This window comes from Dreissena polymorpha, chromosome 3 (assembly GCF_020536995.1).
Source record: "Dreissena polymorpha isolate Duluth1 chromosome 3, UMN_Dpol_1.0, whole genome shotgun sequence".
NCBI classification, from domain to species: Eukaryota; Metazoa; Mollusca; class Bivalvia; order Myida; family Dreissenidae; genus Dreissena; species Dreissena polymorpha.
The window spans coordinates 80,974,833-80,996,432 of NC_068357.1; the positions used below are offsets into that span (position 1 = coordinate 80,974,833).

The window sequence follows — 21,600 nt, forward strand, 5'->3', positions numbered from 1 at the left end:
AAACTTGTTCTTGTTAAAATCTTCAAAAACTTATATTACATGATATACTAGTACTAGAAAGTAACTTAAGACACCACACCTTGGCCAGATCAAAGGTCCCATACTCAGCACGCAGCAGATGTCTCATAAATCCCTTCAGTGTAGACTGGTCCCCCCACGACCAGCGAGCCTTGCTAAAGAGTGAGGACAAGGGGAGGTAAATGTAGGGAACCAGTCCCAACAGGAAACACATACCCAACTGTACTAGCTTTGTGACAGAGAGCACCTGAAAGACAATACATGTAGAACACTGGAGACTGGTCCACAATTAACAGCAAGTATTGCTGTACAATCAGGACAAGGAATGGGTAAAGTAGAAAACCAGTTCCAACAGGAAACACACGACCAAGTGCACCAGCTTCGTAAGGGAAAGCACATGAAAGGAAAAAGGCATGTTTGGTTAAAATACTACATAATTTCTAGAAGTCTCACATATACCATTCTGTTGTTGGTATTTTTGACATACATTCAATTATGTTATATAATGTAAATGTAGAAATCATCAAGAATGCACGAGAAAAACACAAAATAACCATCTTTCTTCTAATTTATTGGCTTGAAAGATGAATTTCTAACACTTCAGATCTAGACGAGTGTGACTGGAAAACCATACATTTTCTTTCTGGTCTGTTTTGGGGCTAATTTAAGCAGAAGTTGACAGATCCTTGTATGTTTTTGAACAAAATGCGCAATAAGATTATTTAAAGAGGTCGCAGCAGCAAAGTGGATAAGGTGTTTGCCTAGGGTCCAGGAGGTCAGGGGTTCAATCCCCACTGTATGAGCCTTCTTTAGATGTCCCCTAAAGAAACCAAGTACTGGTCCAACCAAGGAAACAGACTCAAGAGCTTATAATTCATTTATAAAATGTGCTTTTTAAGTCTGAACTTGTTTGTTCTCCTTTAAATTATATAAGAATTGAGCTATCTTATCAATTGAGCTAAAAAATATAGGTTGACATCTAGTTTATTTCAAGGAAATCCTGTGCGAGTCAATGAGAAAATGAGTATGTTTGACATGTAAGTCCAGTTGAACCACCTCCCCACATACCTTGGCATTCCATAGTTCCCAAAGGACCAAGACTGCAATCACTGCTACATAGACAACAATGGTGTGCTGGTTACATAGCGACAGACCACTCACAAAAGCACCAATATATGCAACCTGGCAACAGATAAAAGTTCAGTTGACAGCACAACAGTAGTTATATAAGTTGCTCTTTGGGAAAATGGGGTTTAATGAATGTGCGTTAAGTGTTGTTTCAGACTAGCTTGTGCAGTCCGCACAAGCTGATAAGGGACGACACTTGCCGCATAAACCGGATTTTCATTTAGAAGAGACTTCCTTTAAACAGAACATTTCAGAAAAGCAGAAAGTGTCCTCCCTATGCAGACTGCAAAGGCTAATCTAGGACGACAATAATATGCACATGCATTAAGCCCTGTTTTCCCAGAACACAGCTCAAATTGAACGTGTCTTTTTGTTACATACCCCATGTTGCCAACAAGCAAACATGCCCAGAAATATGGCACTTCAAATTGCTGGTGGTCCCCAAGATTGTCTATGAAAACATTTGTTCTTGGTACACAAAGTATGAAACTAACTATGGTGGGCATCTGTGGTTAGTAAGTTAGTTTCTATCCTTTTGCTTATAGAAATTTGATGTGTTAACATTTAAATATAAAATGCTCATCTAAAATAAACAAATAAAAACAATTAAACAGACAGCATGTGACCCTTGCTATGGGAAAATGGGGTTTAATGCATGTGTCTAGTGTCGCTTAAGTCCACAAAGGCTTTTAACAGATCACACTTTACTCCCTAAGTGTTTTGTTAAGAAGAGACTACCTTTAAATAAACAAGAGCACCGCATAACGGGTGACACGCTCAGCTGCGGGTGCAGTTTTGGTACATAAAGGTACTATGTGCCTTCTTATTTCAATGTCACATGGTAACTTTTTGCACCAAGGAAGCGAAATGAAAGCTTGTTAGAATATTTTTTTAGAGGTCACAGTGACCTTGACCTTTGACCTAGTGACCCAAATATGGGTGTGGCATGTAGAACTCATCAAGGTGCAGCTACATATGAAGTTTCAAAGTTGTAGTTTGAAGCACTTTGATTTTAGAGCCAATGTTCAAAACCTTAACAAAATGTTAAGGTTTTAGCACAACGCGGAGGGTGGACGACGAGCTGGCTATGACAATACCTCGAGATTTCTCCAAAAACAGCTGAGCTAAAAATAACATAAAAGCGGAAAGTGTTGTTCACGATTATCATGTGCAAATTGCACAGGCTAATCTGGGACGACTTATTATGCACATTTAATGCCTGTTTTTCCGTACCGAGGTCCATATTTATTCCCTACCTTGAGTTTTGCATCATCCTTTGCATCCCTGAAAGCCACCATGAGGTAGAGAAGAGAGGCCACACACAGGTTGTTGAGTCCAAACACTTCGGCCGATACTGACCAGGTCCAGGTCAGTTTGCAGAATGACCACAGAGAGGACCCTAACACAGCACTGCCCACACATCGTGTGTACCTAATACCGAGATCTATATATGAGCTGCGCTTTGGGAAAAAAAGGCTTAATATATTAACAGAAACTCAAAAAGTGTTGTACCAGATAAGGCTTTGCAGTCTGCACATGTTAATCAGGGACCATACTTTCCACCAAAAAAGGTTTTTTTGTCAAGAAGTGACTTCCTATAAACATAAAATACAATAAAAAGAAAAGTGTTATCTCTTATGAGCCAGTGCAGACTGCACAGGCAAATCTTGAACAAAGCTTTACACAAATGCATAAAGGCCCATTGTCCAAGAGCACAGCATATATTCATGATATGCATGATAATAACATAAGTTCAGCAGACAAGTTCTTAACCCTTTGCATGCTGGGAAATTTGTCGTCTGCTAAAATGTCCTCTGCTGAATTTCTAGAATGAGCATTTTCTTAATTTTTTTTCAAAGAATACTATCAGAATAGCAAACAGTTAGGATCCTGATGAGACGCCACGTTCTGTTGCATCTCATCTGGATCCAAACTGTTTGCAAAGGCCTTCAAAATTCGGTTCCCGCACTGAAAGGGTTAAACATGGATGTTATAACTGAGCAGAGGCAGCTGCAAAAGCAGTACATAGGCCATAAAAGTTGAGGTTAAACAAGTTTTTGCTTCTCAGTTTCAATGTGGTTACATAATTGCAATGACTATTGGTGCCAGTTTTATACAGGCAACCATAAAATGGCCATTTGATACATTGTTTTTTTTATAAGCCTATGTTTACAACTTCTTTCATTTTCATTAGGACCTCTTTTCCATTTCCCAATTAATCCACTTTATTTAAAAATTTAAACGTTAATAGTAATAACTATACTACTTTTTCATGAACAAGTTGTCGAAACGACGTTTTTCATTCATCAATCGCAAAATAGCGTCATAGTTTGACATGAACATCATCAATATGGCATTGCACAAAAATTAAACTGAAACAAGATTCATATTCCAGCATATAGAAGTCTGTTGTGGTATTTAGATTGTTATAATTACAACTAATATCGTCTTTGTTCTGTAAATAATTATAAGAATTGAACAGCATTTTTCTGCATTATATAGATGCATGAACTGTGTGGAAAATGACGGCTAATTTATGCATAAATACCTTTGCCATCAGTGGACAATCGCTAGCCCTATTCTACAAGCGATAACACCGATTACTTTAATGTTTGTCAACAATCCTAACATTCCAAGCGATATTGGGAAAACATTCTATATTAACCCTTTGCATGCTGGGAAATTTGTCGTCTGCAAAAATGTTGTCTGCTGAATTTCTAAAATAGGCATTTTCTTTGATTTTTTTCAAAGAACACTATCAGAATAGCAAACAGTTTGGATCCTGATGAGAAGCCACGTTTTGTGGCGTCTCATCTGGATCCAAACTGTTTGCAAAGGCCTTCAAAATTCGGTTCCAGCACTGGAAGAGTTAAGAAATGATATTAAAAACCTATATTAGGAAATAAAAATATTTTTTGAAATGGTATGAAATGAAATATTGTGTACATCACTGAATGATTTCATGTGCATAAGTGTCATCCCTAATCAGCCATTGCGGACTTCACAGGCTAACTGAACAAACACTTTTTACACACGCATGAAGCCCAATTTTCCCAAAACAAGGCTCTTTCAATTACTATACTTAACGCTACCTATAGATGGTGATAGAGAAGACCAGTGAGGCTCCAGCAGCCAATACAGCATTGAGCAGGTTCACCCGCCAGGCCACAGACCCCAGTGGCACCAGCTTGATGGCTAGCCAGGCCATCAGAGTGAACACAGGGTAACCTGGGGGGTGGGCCACCTGAAACAGCACTCAGGGACTTTCACATTTTTTAAACTCTTTACCACTCCGATAAGCACTTTTACACATATGCAGTCCCTTAGAAAATCAAATTGAATTTAAAATTTTCTTGTTAGATAACGTATTTAAAGGCTTTATTTCAAACCTTAAGATACTAATGAGAATCAAATATCATAAAACCTGAACAGTTTGCAAGTTACTTGCAGGCTGTTTAAGTTTTATGCTGTTTGCATATAGCCATTTTCACTTTACCTTTTGCACTTAGCAGGAAAGGGTTACAGCTCAAAGACTTGTTTATTGATCAACTAATTGAATGGAATAATCACGTACACAGAATTTCTTTTGTTTTATATTTATGAAATTAGAGTGGTTTAAAATGAGCTAAAACACTAAATAATAGATACTTACCTAATATAGGTATTTGTTTGAGAACTTATCAATATTGAACATGCAGTTAACAAATGAACAGGGAATCAAAAGAATCATCCCTTCATTAAGGTTAAGGAAAAATTTAATTGATCTAAGTGCAATTGTATTGATTACTTACCCCAAGCTCATGAGCAGCAGTGATAAGTTCACCTGGCATATAGAAATAATACAAAAAGAAATTAAAATCACTCACACGTCTGTTGTTAAATACACAAAATGAAGGCATAACTGCAATACTTACATAACATATTACAGTACTCCGATAGTTAACTGTGCTGTTACAGCGAAAATTAATGATATAAATAAGCCTAAAGAATACTTCTATACCCATGTGTATATGGTCTGTATACATGTACACACACCTCACATTCAAATTGTTTAGTGCTATTTTCCTGAAGGATTGTTCTGACATATCACAAGGTTAACAAACTACAAATCCATATTTCAATGTTTATTGTTACATTCTTTGAAATGCTTCGACATGAAATATGAACAGGCCAATGTAGACATTTTAATTTGATCGCTAAACGCTTATTTCATAACAAATGATCATTACAAATTTAATATTAATTCCATTACATTGCACTGTGCAATGTAAACAATATAAAACTAGCATACTGCTGACAATTTCAAGATCTTTTACAGTATGGTTTAATAACGTCCTTATGTGCAAGCTGCCATTGATTTTTTAAAGTTTTACAAGAAAAAATTGCCAGTGCTGTTGAAATAATTTTGCAACAGAAAATTTGCTTGAAGATTCTGTTCCATTAAAACAACTGCTCATACTCAGAGTACATGTAATTATGTATACCTGAATCTCCACCAGGAATAGTAGGGTACATGGTGTAAATGTAAATGCACTGCACAAACAGGCCATGTATGCATATTATCCATACGTCAGCAGATGTGGCAACACTGCAACAATAATTATAAAATTGGCTGTGTGGTTATCACAGTGGTTGATACACTTGCTTCTCACCTAGGCAACTTCAGTGCAATGCCCAGTACTGGATCAAATGAGCTATGGTAGGTTAGTGGTATCCAGACCAGACAGGTGGAGTTTGTTGTGGGCACTTCAGCTTCCCAGAGCACAAGACCACACCAAAATGGAATATCTTTTAGTAAGAAAAAAATAGCTGGATATTACAGTGGTTCAAAAGTTGCCCAAACTTTCACAAGTCCAGAAAGCAAAGCAAGAGTGCTGGAAAACACTTAAGGTCCCTACATAATTTGGTAAAAGGTGGGGTAGGACCATGTAAACTAAGAAATAAACACACAAGAAAAACATTTATGATTCATAAAGTATTAATACCTTTAGCATATGTATTTAATTTGGAAAATTTAGTTCACTACATGTACTAACGTGTGCACTGTTCTCTTCTAATTGTGGTTTACTGTTCAGTTGTGACTTCACATTAAATATACAGTAAAGAACATGAGCACACCCACTTATATAATACAAAATAATTATATTTTACCTTGTTTTTAAATCAGTTGTCTTGCTATTGCTCTGCACAGCCTGTAGGCTATTTGCCATATGCTTCTTCTTCCCCATATCTGATGTGTGAAAAGAAGATATTACTTATCCAAGCAAAAGCATTGCTAAGCAGTGTAGTTCATTTTAAAAAGCCAAGCTGTATGCAGTGTTAAAAATTTAATGTAACATCTAAAACACTGGTTATTTTACAAGTTTATATAAAAGAGTGGTGACTATAAGTTCATCATTTACTGTTTTGTCCGGTAATGTTACTAGTCTGGTAACTGCGCACTTCGCTTTCAGGCAAATATTGAAGACAAGGTGTCTTTTTTACTAGCATAATAAATGTTGTTGTTTTTTTATAGCAGATTGACTAAAAAACTTTAAATGCAAATTACTTTTTTTCATTTATTTTAATTACTGATTTTAAGCTTACTTTTCATTATGATCAATGTACAGTCAAGTTACCATTACCAGATCATTACCCATAGCGGATCACTCTGATGTTCACGACTGCTTATCGCGATAAATAGTTGACATTTTTAGATGATATTTTGCACACAGCATCTTCAAGGCCTGTTCTTTAAAACGAATTGATTGAGTCGTAATCGGAGCTACTCTTTGTCAAACTTTTCGGTATGTTTTGCTGAGATGTATATACGACTTTGTTGACTTCCGTCTCGTTTCCAAATCGAGGTTAAACATTTTTCGCGGCCACATGCTCTGTTGGAAAGTAAGAAGTTTACGCATTTATTTAAAGGCCATTTAGTAGTCTTTCTGCCTGCAAAAGTCCATTTCAGTTTTGATTCATCAGGGCTGTTCACCCTTATATAACAGGGGAAATTCGGCCCCTTCCCAATTAAAAATAAGGTCATTTTTTCCCAAAATTCATAGAGGAATTTCCCAAATTGTAAAAAAAAAAAAAAAAATTTTTTTTTTTTTTTTTTTACTTAGACATATTTGGCATCTCCCAAATTGAAAGCAATGAGCTCTAATATGATTAGAATGCACCACAATGTGTCTTTTAATACTTCTGCACAATGAAAAAGACCCTGTTTCAAAAACTTTTAATAACACGGTCTTCCCAAAATGAGCAGTTATCGCGATGAAATTCCCAATTTGAAAGGCTAAGGCCTCTTCCCAATTTCCTGATGAAAAGTCCTGTTCGTGTTTAAGATTTTGCAACACCTTAAATGAAATGAAGAATTAGGGCAATAACGGATCAAGCGTGATAATATGAGTATTGATACATGTAATATATTATATTAAAATACATGCAAATCTTGTTGATTCTTCCAATAAATGATCTAAATCTTAATGTTTTATTTATGTTCAATGTTCAATATTGAAGATTAGATATGATTCAAACAATTTACATGGTTTATAAGATGCCCATATCTTTTCGATCTTTTAAGGATTTTCAACAGATAATTCACACAAAAACTCCATGAGTAAATTGCGGATACAAGATCACATATAGGAAACAATTAATAACAAAAAATTAATATAATTTATAACTGGCAATGTAACTTAGTCATTGTAAACAACACATTTCATGTTTCGATAGTTCAAATAGAGTGTTAGATGCCCCCCTGAGTGGTTTCAGTCGCGTAATCCGTTATGGCTTTAACTGATCCTTTAATGCATGAATTCTGCGGCGAAAAAAAGGTATCACAAATACATCTTGCCTGCGTTTAAAAATAAGACTATTATGTGCTGAATCAGTAAGCAAAATTAATACTTAATCAAACTGGTGTAAAAGAAGTCTCAAAACATTTATTGCTTTTCACCAGAACAACTTAATTATGCTACTGATCCGGTTATGGTAACTTGACTGTTCTACCAGGGCCCTCAATCCATTTTAGGGGCAGCGGGTCGCTACCCTCATGAGGGGGAATTTTTGCGGCGTTTCGCTTTTGGGAGGATTTTTTTACTTACTCTCTCATTATTACATTTGTACATGTTTGCACTATATTCATTTCTTTTATCATAATTTAGTATGTTTGACAAGATTAAATTGAAATAGAATTGAGATATAATAATCATGAGACACCTTTTGCTAATAAATGCTTCAAAATTGAGGATACAAGTGTGTCCAGTATTATATTTACTACGGTTGATCTTATATGGATGGGAGATGAACCAAATATTGTTCTAAAAAAAAAAAAAAAAAATTTTTTTTTTTGTTCCATTGGGAATTTTTAGCTCCCATTTGGGAGAAATATATACTTTTTTCCATTGGGAATGGGTCCGGTTACCGGCCCGATTTTTAATGAAAAAAAACACTGATAATTATTTATACATTTTAGGTAATAACGCTTGATTGGTCATTGTTGGCTCAGGTACTACTTAAATTTTCCCCGGGTACTCTTAAGTATACTTAAATATACCCCGGATATGGAAAATATACTGAAACCTACATTATGTTCATAGTTATGTCAATATTCTGTTAAATTACTTATATATTATTGAAACTCCAACTCAAAAAACATGTTGAGGTAGATTTTGTTGAAAGAGAATTTTGTTTCCTATTCCGTAGAGCATTTTACAACATCGGATTTTGGGAGGGAATGAAACATGGGTACAGTCCAATTTAGCTGAAAGATAAAGATAAGATAAGATAAGATTAGATTAATTTTGAGTCGGCAAGGGTTAAACAACAAACATAAGCTCAGACAGCTTGTACAACCGACTATAAAACATGATGAATAAGAAATAACAAGTGTATAAAAGCTGAAAGACTGGAAACAGTTTGTTCTACAATTAAAAGGCAGATATACATATAAATATATAGCATGATATTACAACATCAGATATGGTACTAAAAAATTTAGATTTGTTTACATTAAAAGTCAGATAATTTTTTAAGAGAAAGAATAAAATATCAACTAGACACAGCATGCAGAGCATAAAAAAACATATCAAGCATAAAGAGCATACATAGCATGCAGAGCATACAAAGCGTACGGAGCGAACAAAGCAACCAGAGTATACAAAGCGTAGGGCACATAAAGTATACATAGCATACATGGCAATTCAACGCAAATAAAGCACATAAAGCATGCCAGGCATACAAAATATACTAGGCATACACAGCACACAAAAATACACCTAGCAAACAAGGCATATAGAGTATATAGAGCAAAAAACACATGCAAAGCACACAAAGTATACATGCAAACAATGCATATAAAGTATATAAAGCACACAAAAACATGCAAAGCACACAAAGTGTACAAAGCATACAGATCACACAAAGCATATAAAGCATATAGGGCCTACAAAGCATATATAGCATGCAAAGCACACAAAGCATACAAAGCTAAGAAAAACACTAAAGCATATAGCATTTAAGTAAAAATAAAGCTGAAATAATTCGCGTTCAGAATAAATCTAAAGAGTCTGCCAAAGCAAAAATCATCAAAAGACTCTAAGGCGGCAATTTATATTGACAAAGTCCAATTTAGCCGATTACGTGTTACTATTAGTATATTTTCCGTATTTTCTTAAGTATTCTTAAGAGTACCCGGGGTATATTTAAGTAGTACCCGAGCCGACAAGGACCAATCCAGCGGCAATAACTGTATAATAAACTGCTTAAAATTAGGTACCCGGTATATATCAACGTGTTTGGGGTGCCAAGACCTACGAAGAAGAATCTGTTCACTGACAGTCCAACTTCATTTAAAAGATCTGCATGGGCAAAGGTCACATAAATTTTACCTACGGTAATATTCTAGGGAGAAAATTTCATGTTAAAAATTAATTAAAACATATTTATGTGATTATGTTTAGCTCTAAACAATACTTTCAACTTGTTTACATAAGCAAATTTTAAACTAAGGGAGTTAACTATACAGATAACTACGGTGGCATAGAGGTGACATTCACTCCTCTTTTTTTAAACTACCCTCCTCTTTTTTCTATCTCGTGGCCTCGACTTATTAACTCGAGGCTACGACTTAATAACTCGTATCTATGTCGTGGCCACGAGATAGAAAAAAGAGGAGTGCAAAACTAAATAAAACAGGAGTGCAATTAAAAAAGAGCGGTGCAGTAAATAAAGGAGGGGTGCATTAAACAAAAGGAATCCGGGTCCGTTCGCCCTAATTTCTGTTCGCCCTAAATCCTGCTCGCCCTAAAACCTGTTCGCCCTGGGTCCGTTCGCCCTAAATTTTATTATCAAAGCAGGGAAGCAATAAATTTGAGAAATTTGTTATCTTTTTAAGATTTTAATATATAAATGACAATTTAAGCTTCAAACTTGCCTACATGTGTGAAAAAACAAGAAGGCGCTCTTTGACGTGTAAGCGTGTTTGTAACAAAGCCGTCTAATGCCAGTAATTTTCTCTTATTGTTTATTATATTAATTCATGAAAACTTTATGTAACACCTTTACATTAATCAATACATATGTACATGAAACAAATACAGTGAACAGAACGGACCCGATACCAACAAAAGAGGAGAGAAATTTAGCTATCTCGAGGGAACGAGTTAGTCAGCCAATCAAATTATGCGTAACATGTGCAAATATTCTGTGCGCATATATATAGCTGACCAAAGCGGGCTTTTACTGTCGTAGCGGATCCGTGGTCTAGTGGTAACACACTGGCTTCACAATCCAGAGATCGCCGGTTCGATCCCCCGCTGCACCTAACCTACTAACTCGTCTTTCGCACGAGACGTTAAACCGAGGTGCAGTGTACTAGGTGCTATACACCGGGCACTAAAAGACCCAGGGTCACCTCACGAAATGTCTCCTGTATCTTGCACTATCCCCCGTAACCAACTAACACGTCTTTCTGGGGGCGATGGCCATATGGAAGACAATCCCGGTGCACTCGATAAAAAGAAAAACAACAAAGCTTTTACTGTGATGATTACTTTCCTTTGCATAAAGATCACCATGGGAAACTATATGGAACAATTTGATTGGCTGACTAACTCGTGGCCACGAGTTAGCTAAGTCGGGATCCCGAGATAGCTTAAATTCTCTCCTCTTTTGTTTAATACACCCTTCTTTTATTTACAGCACCGCTCTTTTTTTTTAAATTGCACTCCTCTTTTATTTAGTTTTAAACTCCTCGTTTAAAATCTATCTCGTGGTCTCGACTTAGTAACTCGTGACCACGACATAGCTGACTCGTGGCCACGAGTTAGTAAGTCGTGGCCACGAGATAAAAAAAGAGTGCAATTTAAAAAAGAGGAGTGAATATCACTTCTATGCCACCGTACATTACTGTATAGTGGATTATTCGGGATTTTCGGGTATTCGTCCATATCCGCACTTTTCGGTCATATCCGCGGATATGAGTCATATACGCATTTTAGACGGACCGCTTTTTACCCGGGATACTCGTGATACCTTCCCGAATGGGAGACAACTTCTTATTTACGAACAGACCTAATAGGCGCTGGCGGATTGGATTGCTTACTTTATAGAGAGAAAGTAATTAGCGCTCTACTATGTTTGTTGTAGTCTCATGCATGTTATTTAAAGATAATGTATTACTAGCTTTCATTTCACAATTGTATAATTATCAACAATTTGTGGGGTTTAAGAATATAAAAAGAAAAACGCATATGTGTTAGTGTTAATAAATACAATTATAATGTATGTCTGGTGCAATAAGCATTCCACCTTGCAAACAACCGACGGTCTCGTGCATATCAATGTGGCTCAAGTTAACGGCGACTTTTTATGGCTGCATGGAGGAATGTCGAATAAACTTTAACATTGATATTCCAAGGCTCATGTTGCAGGAGCTTGGACAACTCTTCAACATAAAGGGCGACGCGAGGCTTATGTAGCCTAAAAGGGGCCTTTTCCTGTTTTGTTAAATTGACAAAATTAAAAAAAAAAACGGGTTCAGATTCGCAAATTTTCGCTGTAGGTATGATATTTGTAAGGAAACAGTAATACTGAACATTTACCATGCTCTTAAATATCAATTATATGCATATTTTGACGATTTAAAAACATGACAATTATAAGGCGTTGCAATGCGAAACGATTGAGTAATTTGGAGAGTTCTGTTGTTGTCGTTATATTGTGTGATACTACGCGGATTGCTTTTATAAAGTATAAAATACATCACTCATTGTATGAGATCGGATGGCCGAGTGAGCGATAGACTTTAACTCCAGGGTTCAGTGATTCGAGCCCAGTTGAGGGTTGCTTTTTTTCTTTCTTCAATTTTATCCGTGTTGTTTTTTTTACTGGAGCTTTTAAAATCCAATGTTTACATTTATCAATATAAAGCATGTAATGACAAACTTCAATACATTCCAAAATCTGTGAAAGGGTCTCTTTAACTTCCGAGATATTTTATATTATTTTATTGTATTTTTTTAATGTATGTTATACTGCTTACATTAATATACTTTTTTTCGGCGTATCTGTATACGCCAGCTTTTCACCTTACCTGACCTTTGTAACTGTCCAATAAAATTCAAATAAAATTTCCCGCGGCTAGGTCAGAATGAATACACTTCATTTATCCCATAGGCTGATTTGAGCATACAGACAGAACATTGGAAACATGTCCGCGTCTTTATAAAACTGTTTTACTGCGTGTTCAGCATGAAACAATTTTATCTCCAATGAAAAGGCTTCGACATCAATACAGTTTGTGCGTGCACCTTTTATTTTCAGAGGATTGCTAGCGCGATAGCGTTTTTACTTAAAGGCTATGTTCTCATATTTAGTACTAACTTCAATATTCCTGTTAACATGTTAACATGTAAAAGTATAAGGTAGTCGTGAAGACGCAGCGATGACCTGTAAATAAACTCTGACATTCACAACACTGGTCTCGAACTGACCCTGATACCTCGCGGGTTGAAAATCATACATTAAAGTGAGGCCACGCTTCCACTGCTCTTTATACTATGTGCTGACCTGAGTTCGTGGCCAGAAAAATAATCGTTATATAATAAAGACACTATCGCGTGAACTTGGTGAACTTGAATTTTCTTTAGACCAGAAAGATGTTCAATAAAGATAGTCAGCGATATAATTATGGTATGCCAATACCGGTAATAGATTCTTAATGTGTTTTCAACAATACCATGATAAATATTATTTTTAATTAATGTAACAAGAATTATTTCACCATATTGACTAATGTTTTAAGCACGAGCGCGATGATTCTCAATAATGTTAATGATCGAATAAAATAGCAATGCCCGACAAACCACTAAAACAGGTTTGTTCGAAGAACGCCCGTTTAAATATTTAAAATATGTACGGATACTTCGCCTGTGACCGGTTGACTCATATGTTTTAATTTCACTTCCATTCTTCTTTTGGTTTTCTGTTTTGTATCTAAAGGTCTATGACCAGCAAAATGTAATAATGTAAAATAAGCCGCGAAAACTCCGCGTAACATCCCGTACTGCGTGTTATGCAGCTAAGAACTGCACAGAAAGTCATTCGATATCCTTGATCTCATTCATTGAACTCTTTACCTTTCACAAACTCCAACCACAATCAACGCCGTATATCTTTTTCAAAGATATTTCTTGGTCCTTCTAAAACGAGAAGCCGACCGGAATGAAACAGCCTCCCGATCTTCCCTCGCGCATCTTTTGACGACATACACATAACGGCACATGAACGTTAAATTAATGAAATTTTGAGTTTAATTCAGACACCAGTACAGGAAAAATACTTCTAATGGTAGTAGTTCATTATTATGACAAGCGTGATTTTATAAACTTCCTTTTAGACTTACCATCAGAGGCTTTTCCGGTTATTTTTTAACACATACTTTGACGCATAGTATTCCTAAATAACAACCCTTAGTTAACTTTCAAAATTACTGGCGATAAATTAATTCGACAATAGTCAGTAAATTTATGATGTATGACACATGGGGCGTTTATTCCAGCAGATTTGGGGCCTGCATTTCGCTGTTGCATTATTTTAATTATTTGATTCTGTGTAACAGTGACCGACTTAAAACGAATATTGGAGGGTCGATTTTTTAGTTTCCGATAATCGGCAACAGATTTCATAACAGTAGGTCGATTACCGTTACTTGCCAAAATATTGAGGCCACGACCGCAGCCCTTGCCGCCCAAATGCCGACGCCCTTGCTGTTGGCAATCCCAATGGTAAGGTTTACTTAATCAAACTGGTGTAAAAGAAGTCTCAAAACATTTATTGCTTTTCACCAGAACAACTTAATTATGCTACTGATCCGGTTATGGTAACTTGACTGTTCTACCAGGGCCCTCAATCCATTTTAGGGGAAGCGGGTCGCTACCCTCATGAGGGGGAATTTTTGCGGCGTTTCGCTTTTGGGAGGATTTTTTTACTTACTCTCTCATTATTACATTTGTACATGTTTGCACTATATTCATTTCTTTTATCATAATTTAGTATGTTTGACAAGATTAAATTGAAATAGAATTGAGATATAATAATCATGAGACACCTTTTGCTAATAAATGCTTCAAAATTGAGGATACAAGTGTGTCCAGTATTATATTTACTACGGTTGATCTTATATGGATGGGAGATGAACCAAATATTGTTCTAAAAAAAAAAAAAAAATATTTTTTTTGTTCCATTGGGAATTTTTAGCTCCCATTTGGGAGAAATATATACTTTTTTCCATTGGGAATGGGTCCGGTTACCGGCCCGATTTTTAATGAAAAAAAACACTGATAATTATTTATACATTTTAGGTAATAACGCTTGATTGGTCATTGTTGGCTCAGGTACTACTTAAATTTTCCCCGGGTACTCTTAAGTATACTTAAATATACCCCGGATATGGAAAATATACTGAAACCTACATTATGTTCATAGTTATGTCAATATTCTGTTAAATTACTTATATATTATTGAAACTCCAACTCAAAAAACATGTTGAGGTAGATTTTGTTGAAAGAGAATTTTGTTTCCTATTCCGTAGAGCATTTTACAACATCGGATTTTGGGAGGGAATGAAACATGGGTACAGTCCAATTTAGCTGAAAGATAAAAATAAGATAAGATAAGATTAGATGTATTTTGAGTCGGCAAGGGTTAAACAACAAACATAAGCTCAGACAGCTTGTACAACCGACTATAAAACATGATGAATAAGAAATAACAAGTGTATAAAAGCTGAAAGACTGGAAACAGTTTGTTCTACAATTAAAAGGCAGATATACATATAAATATATAGCATGATATTACAACATCAGATATGGTACTAAAAATTTAGATTTGTTTACATTAAAAGTCAGATAATTTTTTAAGAGAAAGAATAAAATATCAACTAGACACAGCATGCAGAGCATAAAAAAACATATCAAGCATAAAGAGCATACATAGCATGCAGAGCATACAAAGCGTACGGAGCGAACAAAGCAACCAGAGTATACAAAGCGTAGGGCACATAAAGTATACATAGCATACATGGCAATTCAACGCAAATAAAGCACATAAAGCATGCCAGGCATACAAAATATACTAGGCATACACAGCACACAAAAATACACCTAGCAAACAAGGCATATAGAGTATATAGAGCAAGAAACACATGCAAAGCACACAAAGTATACATGCAAACAATGCATATAAAGTATATAAAGCACACAAAAACATGCAAAGCACACAAAGTGTACAAAGCATACAGATCACACAAAGCATATAAAGCATATAGGGCCTACAAAGCATATATAGCATGCAAAGCACACAAAGCATACAAAGCTAAGAAAAACACTAACAGCATATAGCATTTAAGTAAAAATAAAGCTGAAATAATTCGCGTTCAGAATAAATCTAAAGAGTCTGCCAAAGCAAAAATCATCAAAAGACTCTAAGGCGGCAATTTATATTGACAAAGTCCAATTTAGCCGATTACGTGTTACTATTAGTATATTTTCCGTATTTTCTTAAGTATTCTTAAGAGTACCCGGGGTATATTTAAGTAGTACCCGAGCCGACAAGGACCAATCCAGCGGCAATAACTGTATAATAAACTGCTTAAAATTAGGTACCCGGTATATATCAACGTGTTTGGGGTGCCAAGACCTACGAAGAAGAATCTGTTTACTGACAGTCCAACTTCATTTAAAAGATCTGCATGGGCAAAGGTCACATAAATTTTACCTACGGTAATATTCTAGGGAGAAAATTTCATGTTAAAAATTAATTAAAACATATTTATGTGATTATGTTTAGCTCTAAACAATACTTTCAACTTGTTTACATAAGCAAATTTTAAACTAAGGGAGTTAACTATACAGATAACTACGGTGGCATAGAGGTGACATTCACTCCTCTTTTTTTAAACTACCCTCCTCTTTTTTCTATCTCGTGGCCTCGACTTATTAACTCGAGGCTACGACTTAATAACTCGTATCTATGTCGTGGCCACGAGATAGAAAAAAGAGGAGTGCAAAACTAAATAAAACAGGAGTGCAATTAAAAAAGAGCGGTGCAGTAAATAAAGGAGGGGTGCATTAAACAAAAGGAATCCGGGTCCGTTCGCCCTAATTTCTGTTCGCCCTAAATCCTGCTCGCCCTAAAACCTGTTCGCCCTGGGTCCGTTCGCCCTAAATTTTATTATCAAAGCAGGGAAGCAATAAATTTGAGAAATTTGTTATCTTTTTAAGATTTTAATATATAAATGACAATTTAAGCTTCAAACTTGCCTACATGTGTGAAAAAACAAGAAGGCGCTCTTTGACGTGTAAGCGTGTTTGTAACAAAGCCGTCTAATGCCAGTAATTTTCTCTTATTGTTTATTATATTAATTCATGAAAACTTTATGTAACACCTTTACATTAATCAATACATATGTACATGAAACAAATACAGTGAACAGAACGGACCCGATACCAACAAAAGAGGAGAGAAATTTAGCTATCTCGAGGGAACGAGTTAGTCAGCCAATCAAATTATGCGTAACATGTGCAAATATTCTGTGCGCATATATATAGCTGACCAAAGCGGGCTTTTACTGTCGTAGCGGATCCGTGGTCTAGTGGTAACACACTGGCTTCACAATCCAGAGATCGCCGGTTCGATCCCCCGCTGCACCTAACCTACTAACTCGTCTTTCGCACGAGACGTTAAACCGAGATGCAGTGTACTAGGTGCTATACACCGGGCACTAAAAGACCCAGGGTCACCTCACGAAATGTCTCCTGTATCTTGCACTATCCCCCGTAACCAACTAACACGTCTTTCTGGGGGCGATGGCCATATGGAAGACAATCCCGGTGCACTCGATAAAAAGAAAAACAACAAAGCTTTTACTGTGATGATTACTTTCCTTTGCATAAAGATCACCATGGGAAACTATATGGAACAATTTGATTGGCTGACTAACTCGTGGCCACGAGTTAGCTAAGTCGGGATCCCGAGATAGCTTAAATTCTCTCCTCTTTTGTTTAATACACCCTTCTTTTATTTACAGCACCGCTCTTTTTTTTTAAATTGCACTCCTCTTTTATTTAGTTTTAAACTCCTCGTTTAAAATCTATCTCGTGGTCTCGACTTAGTAACTCGTGACCACGACATAGCTGACTCGTGGCCACGAGTTAGTAAGTCGTGGCCACGAGATAAAAAAAGAGTGCAATTTAAAAAAGAGGAGTGAATATCACTTCTATGCCACCGTACATTACTGTATAGTGGATTATTCGGGATTTTCGGGTATTCGTCCATATCCGCACTTTTCGGTCATATCCGCGGATATGAGTCATATACGCATTTTAGACGGACCGCTTTTTACCCGGGATACTCGTGATACCTTCCCGAATGGGAGACAACTTCTTATTTACGAACAGACCTAATAGGCGCTGGCGGATTGGATTGCTTACTTTATAGAGAGAAAGTAATTGGCGCTCTACTATGTTTGTTGTAGTCTCATGCATGTTATTTAAAGATAATGTATTACTAGCTTTCATTTCACAATTGTATAATTATCAACAATTTGTGGGGTTTAAGAATATAAAAAGAAAAACGCATATGTGTTAGTGTTAATAAATACAATTATAATGTATGTCTGGTGCAATAAGCATTCCACCTTGCAAACAACCGACGGTCTCGTGCATATCAATGTGGCTCAAGTTAACGGCGACTTTTTATGGCTGCATGGAGGAATGTCGAATAAACTTTAACATTGATATTCCAAGGCTCATGTTGCAGGAGCTTGGACAACTCTTCAACATAAAGGGCGACGCGAGGCTTATGTAGCCTTAAAGGGGCCTTTTCCTGTTTTGTTAAATTGACAAAATTAAAAAAAAACGGGTTCAGATTCGCAAATTTTCGCTGTAGGTATGATATTTGTAAGGAAACAGTAATACTGAACATTTACCATGCTCTTAAATATCAATTATATGCATATTTTGACGATTTAAAAACATGACAATTATAAGGCGTTGCAATGCGAAACGATTGAGTAATTTGGAGAGTTCTGTTGTTGTCGTTATATTGTGTGATACTACGCGGATTGCTTTTATAAAGTATAAAATACATCACTCATTGTATGAGATCGGATGGCCGAGTGAGCGATAGACTTTAACTCCAGGGTTCAGTGATTCGAGCCCAGTTGAGGGTTGCTTTTTTTCTTTCTTCAATTTTATCCGTGTTGTTTTTTTACTGGAGCTTTTAAAATCCAATGTTTACATTTATCAATATAAAGCATGTAATGACAAACTTCAATACATTCCAAAATCTGTGAAAGGGTCTCTTTAACTTCCGAGATATTTTATATTATTTTATTTTATTTTTTTAATGTAAGTTATACTGCTTACATTAATATACTTTTTTTCGGCGTATCTGTATACGCCAGCTTTTCACCTTACCTGACCTTTGTACCTGTCCAATAAAATTCAAATAAAATTTCCCGCGGCTAGGTCAGAATGAATACACTTCATTTATCCCATAGGCTGATTTGAGCATACAGACAGAACATTGGAAACATGTCCGCGTCTTTATAACACTGTTTTACTGCGTGTTCAGCATGAAACAATTTTATCTCCAATGAAAAGGCTTCGACATCAATACAGTTTGTGCGTGCACCTTTTATTTTCAGAGGATTGCTAGCGCGATAGCGTTTTTACTTAAAGGCTATGTTCTCATATTTAGTACTAACTTCAATATTCCTGTTAACATGTTAACATGTAAAAGTATAAGGTAGTCGTGAAGACGCAGCGATGACCTGTAAATAAACTCTGACATTCACAACACTGGCCTCGAACTGACCCTGATACCTCGCGGGTTGAAAATCATACATTAAAGTGAGGCCACGCTTCCACTGCTCTTTATACTATGTGCTGACCTGAGTTCGTGGCCAGAAAAATAATCGTTATATAATAAAGACACCATCGCGTGAACTTGGTGAACTTGAATTTTCTTTAGACCAGAAAGATGTTCAATAAAGATATTCAGCGATATAATTATGGTATGCCAATACCGGTAATAGATTCTTAATGTGTTTTCAACAATACCATGATAAATATTATTTTTAATTAATGTAACAAGAATTATTTCACCATATTGACTAATGTTTTAAGCACGAGCGCGATGATTCTCAATAATGTTAATGATCGAATAAAATAGCAATGCCCGACAAACCACTAAAACAGGTTTGTTCGAAGAACGCCCGTTTAAATATTTAAAATATGTACGGATACTTCGCCTGTTACCGGTTGACTCATATGTTTTAATTTCACTTCCATTCTTCTTTTGGTTTTCTGTTTTGTATCTAAATGTCTATGACCAGCAAAATGTAATAATGTAAAATAAGCCGCGAAAACTCCGCGTAACATCCCGTACTGCGTGTTATGCAGCTAAGAACTGCACAGAAAGTCATTCGATATCCTTGATCTCATTCATTGAACTCTTTACCTTTCACAAACTCCAACCACAATCAACGCCGTATATCTTTTTCAAAGATATTTCTTGGTCCTTCTAAAACGAGAAGCCGACCGGAATGAAACAGCCTCCCATCTTCCCTCGCGCATCTTTTGACGACATACACATAACGGCACATGAACGTTAAATTAATGAAATTTTGAGTTTAATTCAGACACCAGTACAGGAAAAATACTTCTAATGGTAGTAGTTCATTATTATGACAAGCGTGATTTTTATAAACTTCCTTTTAGACTTGCCATCAGAGGCTTTTCCGGTTATTGTTTAACACATACTTTGACGCATAGTATTCCTTAATAACAACCCTTAGTTAACTTTCAAAATTACTGGCGATAAATTAATTCGACAATAGTCAGTAAATTTATGTTGTATGACACATGGGGCGTTTATTCCAGCAGATTTGGGGCCTGCATTTCGCTGTTGCATTATTTTAATTATTTGATTCTGTGTAACAGTGACCGACTTAAAACGAATATTGGAGGGTCGATTTTTTAGTTTCCGATAATCGGCAACAGATTTCATAACAGTAGGTCGATTACCGTTACTTGCCAAAATATTGAGGCCACGACCGCAGCCCTTGCCGCCCAAATGCCGACGCCCTTGCTGTTGGCAATCCCAATGGTAAGGTTTTCGTCAATGACTTTCTATCTTAAACGTTGCTGATGTCCGTGTTTGCTTCTTGTCATACAGATATTAGGACATACATCATATGCCATTATGTATTCACACGTTGTGATCTGCTATTTGGGATGCAAACGTCAAGACAAGAGGTCAGCGGCACGTGCGCGGGCGCAGTATGTCAACGTTACATGCATATTGTTGTTCAATATTCTGTGAAAACTGTTTTTCCGCTAATTAACACGAGATACAAATCGATCCAAATTTAAGGGGTTCTCTCTTTTCATTCGAACTTACGTTACCTCAAGCCTGTTGTCAATATGTGAATACTAATGTGACGCAGATTCATAATAGTAAAAAGTTGTGGATACATCGAGTTCCAAACAAATCTGTTTACACGTGTTCGTATTGAATAAAATAAAACATTGATATAAGCACAAGTGCTCATACCAACTGGCAATGTTCACGTTTTATTGCAAGTATTAACTTGTTTCAAGATATCACGTTTTCTACAGCGGTTTTACGAGTGTGCGATAAAAGTCTTCTCGAGGTCAACTGCGAACATGTGATCTATAGCCCCTAATGATCTGCCGTCTGTAGTACCGCCAATACCCCACAATGACTGCGTACTAAATGCGATAATGATCTGAAAAAAGTACTAAAAATGTCCCCGTATGGGATCAACTTGAAGCAATTCTGCCCCCTTTAAATTTAAAACGTTAGGCATCGTTAACGTTACGATCAGTTCGGTTGGAGGGGGACACAAGGGGTAAAACCACGCCTGCAATGTTAGCTAATGAA

At 36.3% G+C, this 21,600-nt stretch overlaps 1 protein-coding gene across 8 annotated transcripts in view; it reads right to left on the reverse strand.

Annotated features, from left to right (window-relative positions):
• LOC127874939 (transmembrane protein 260-like) overlaps positions 1-16,501 on the reverse strand; it is a 35,627-nt gene extending 19,126 nt beyond the window's left edge. The window contains exons 1-8 of one of the 8 annotated variants that reach the window (XM_052419642.1): positions 16,412-16,501; positions 6,298-6,376; positions 5,631-5,734; positions 4,938-4,969; positions 4,239-4,390; positions 2,403-2,577; positions 1,087-1,200; positions 80-265 (exon numbers count right to left, since the gene is read on the reverse strand). In XM_052419642.1, the coding sequence (XP_052275602.1) occupies positions 80-265; positions 1,087-1,200; positions 2,403-2,577; positions 4,239-4,390; positions 4,938-4,969; positions 5,631-5,734; positions 6,298-6,374 (840 nt within the window). In that variant the 5' untranslated portion in view covers positions 6,375-6,376; positions 16,412-16,501. Of the gene's footprint in view, positions 1-79; positions 266-1,086; positions 1,201-2,402; positions 2,578-4,238; positions 4,391-4,937; positions 4,970-5,630; positions 5,735-6,297; positions 6,377-6,770; positions 7,031-9,907; positions 10,381-16,295; positions 16,363-16,411 lie in introns of those variants that run through there. The other 7 variants (XM_052419640.1, XM_052419639.1, XM_052419643.1 and 4 more) reach the window with 7 other exon arrangements.
• Positions 16,502-21,600: the final 5,099 nt, after the last annotated feature.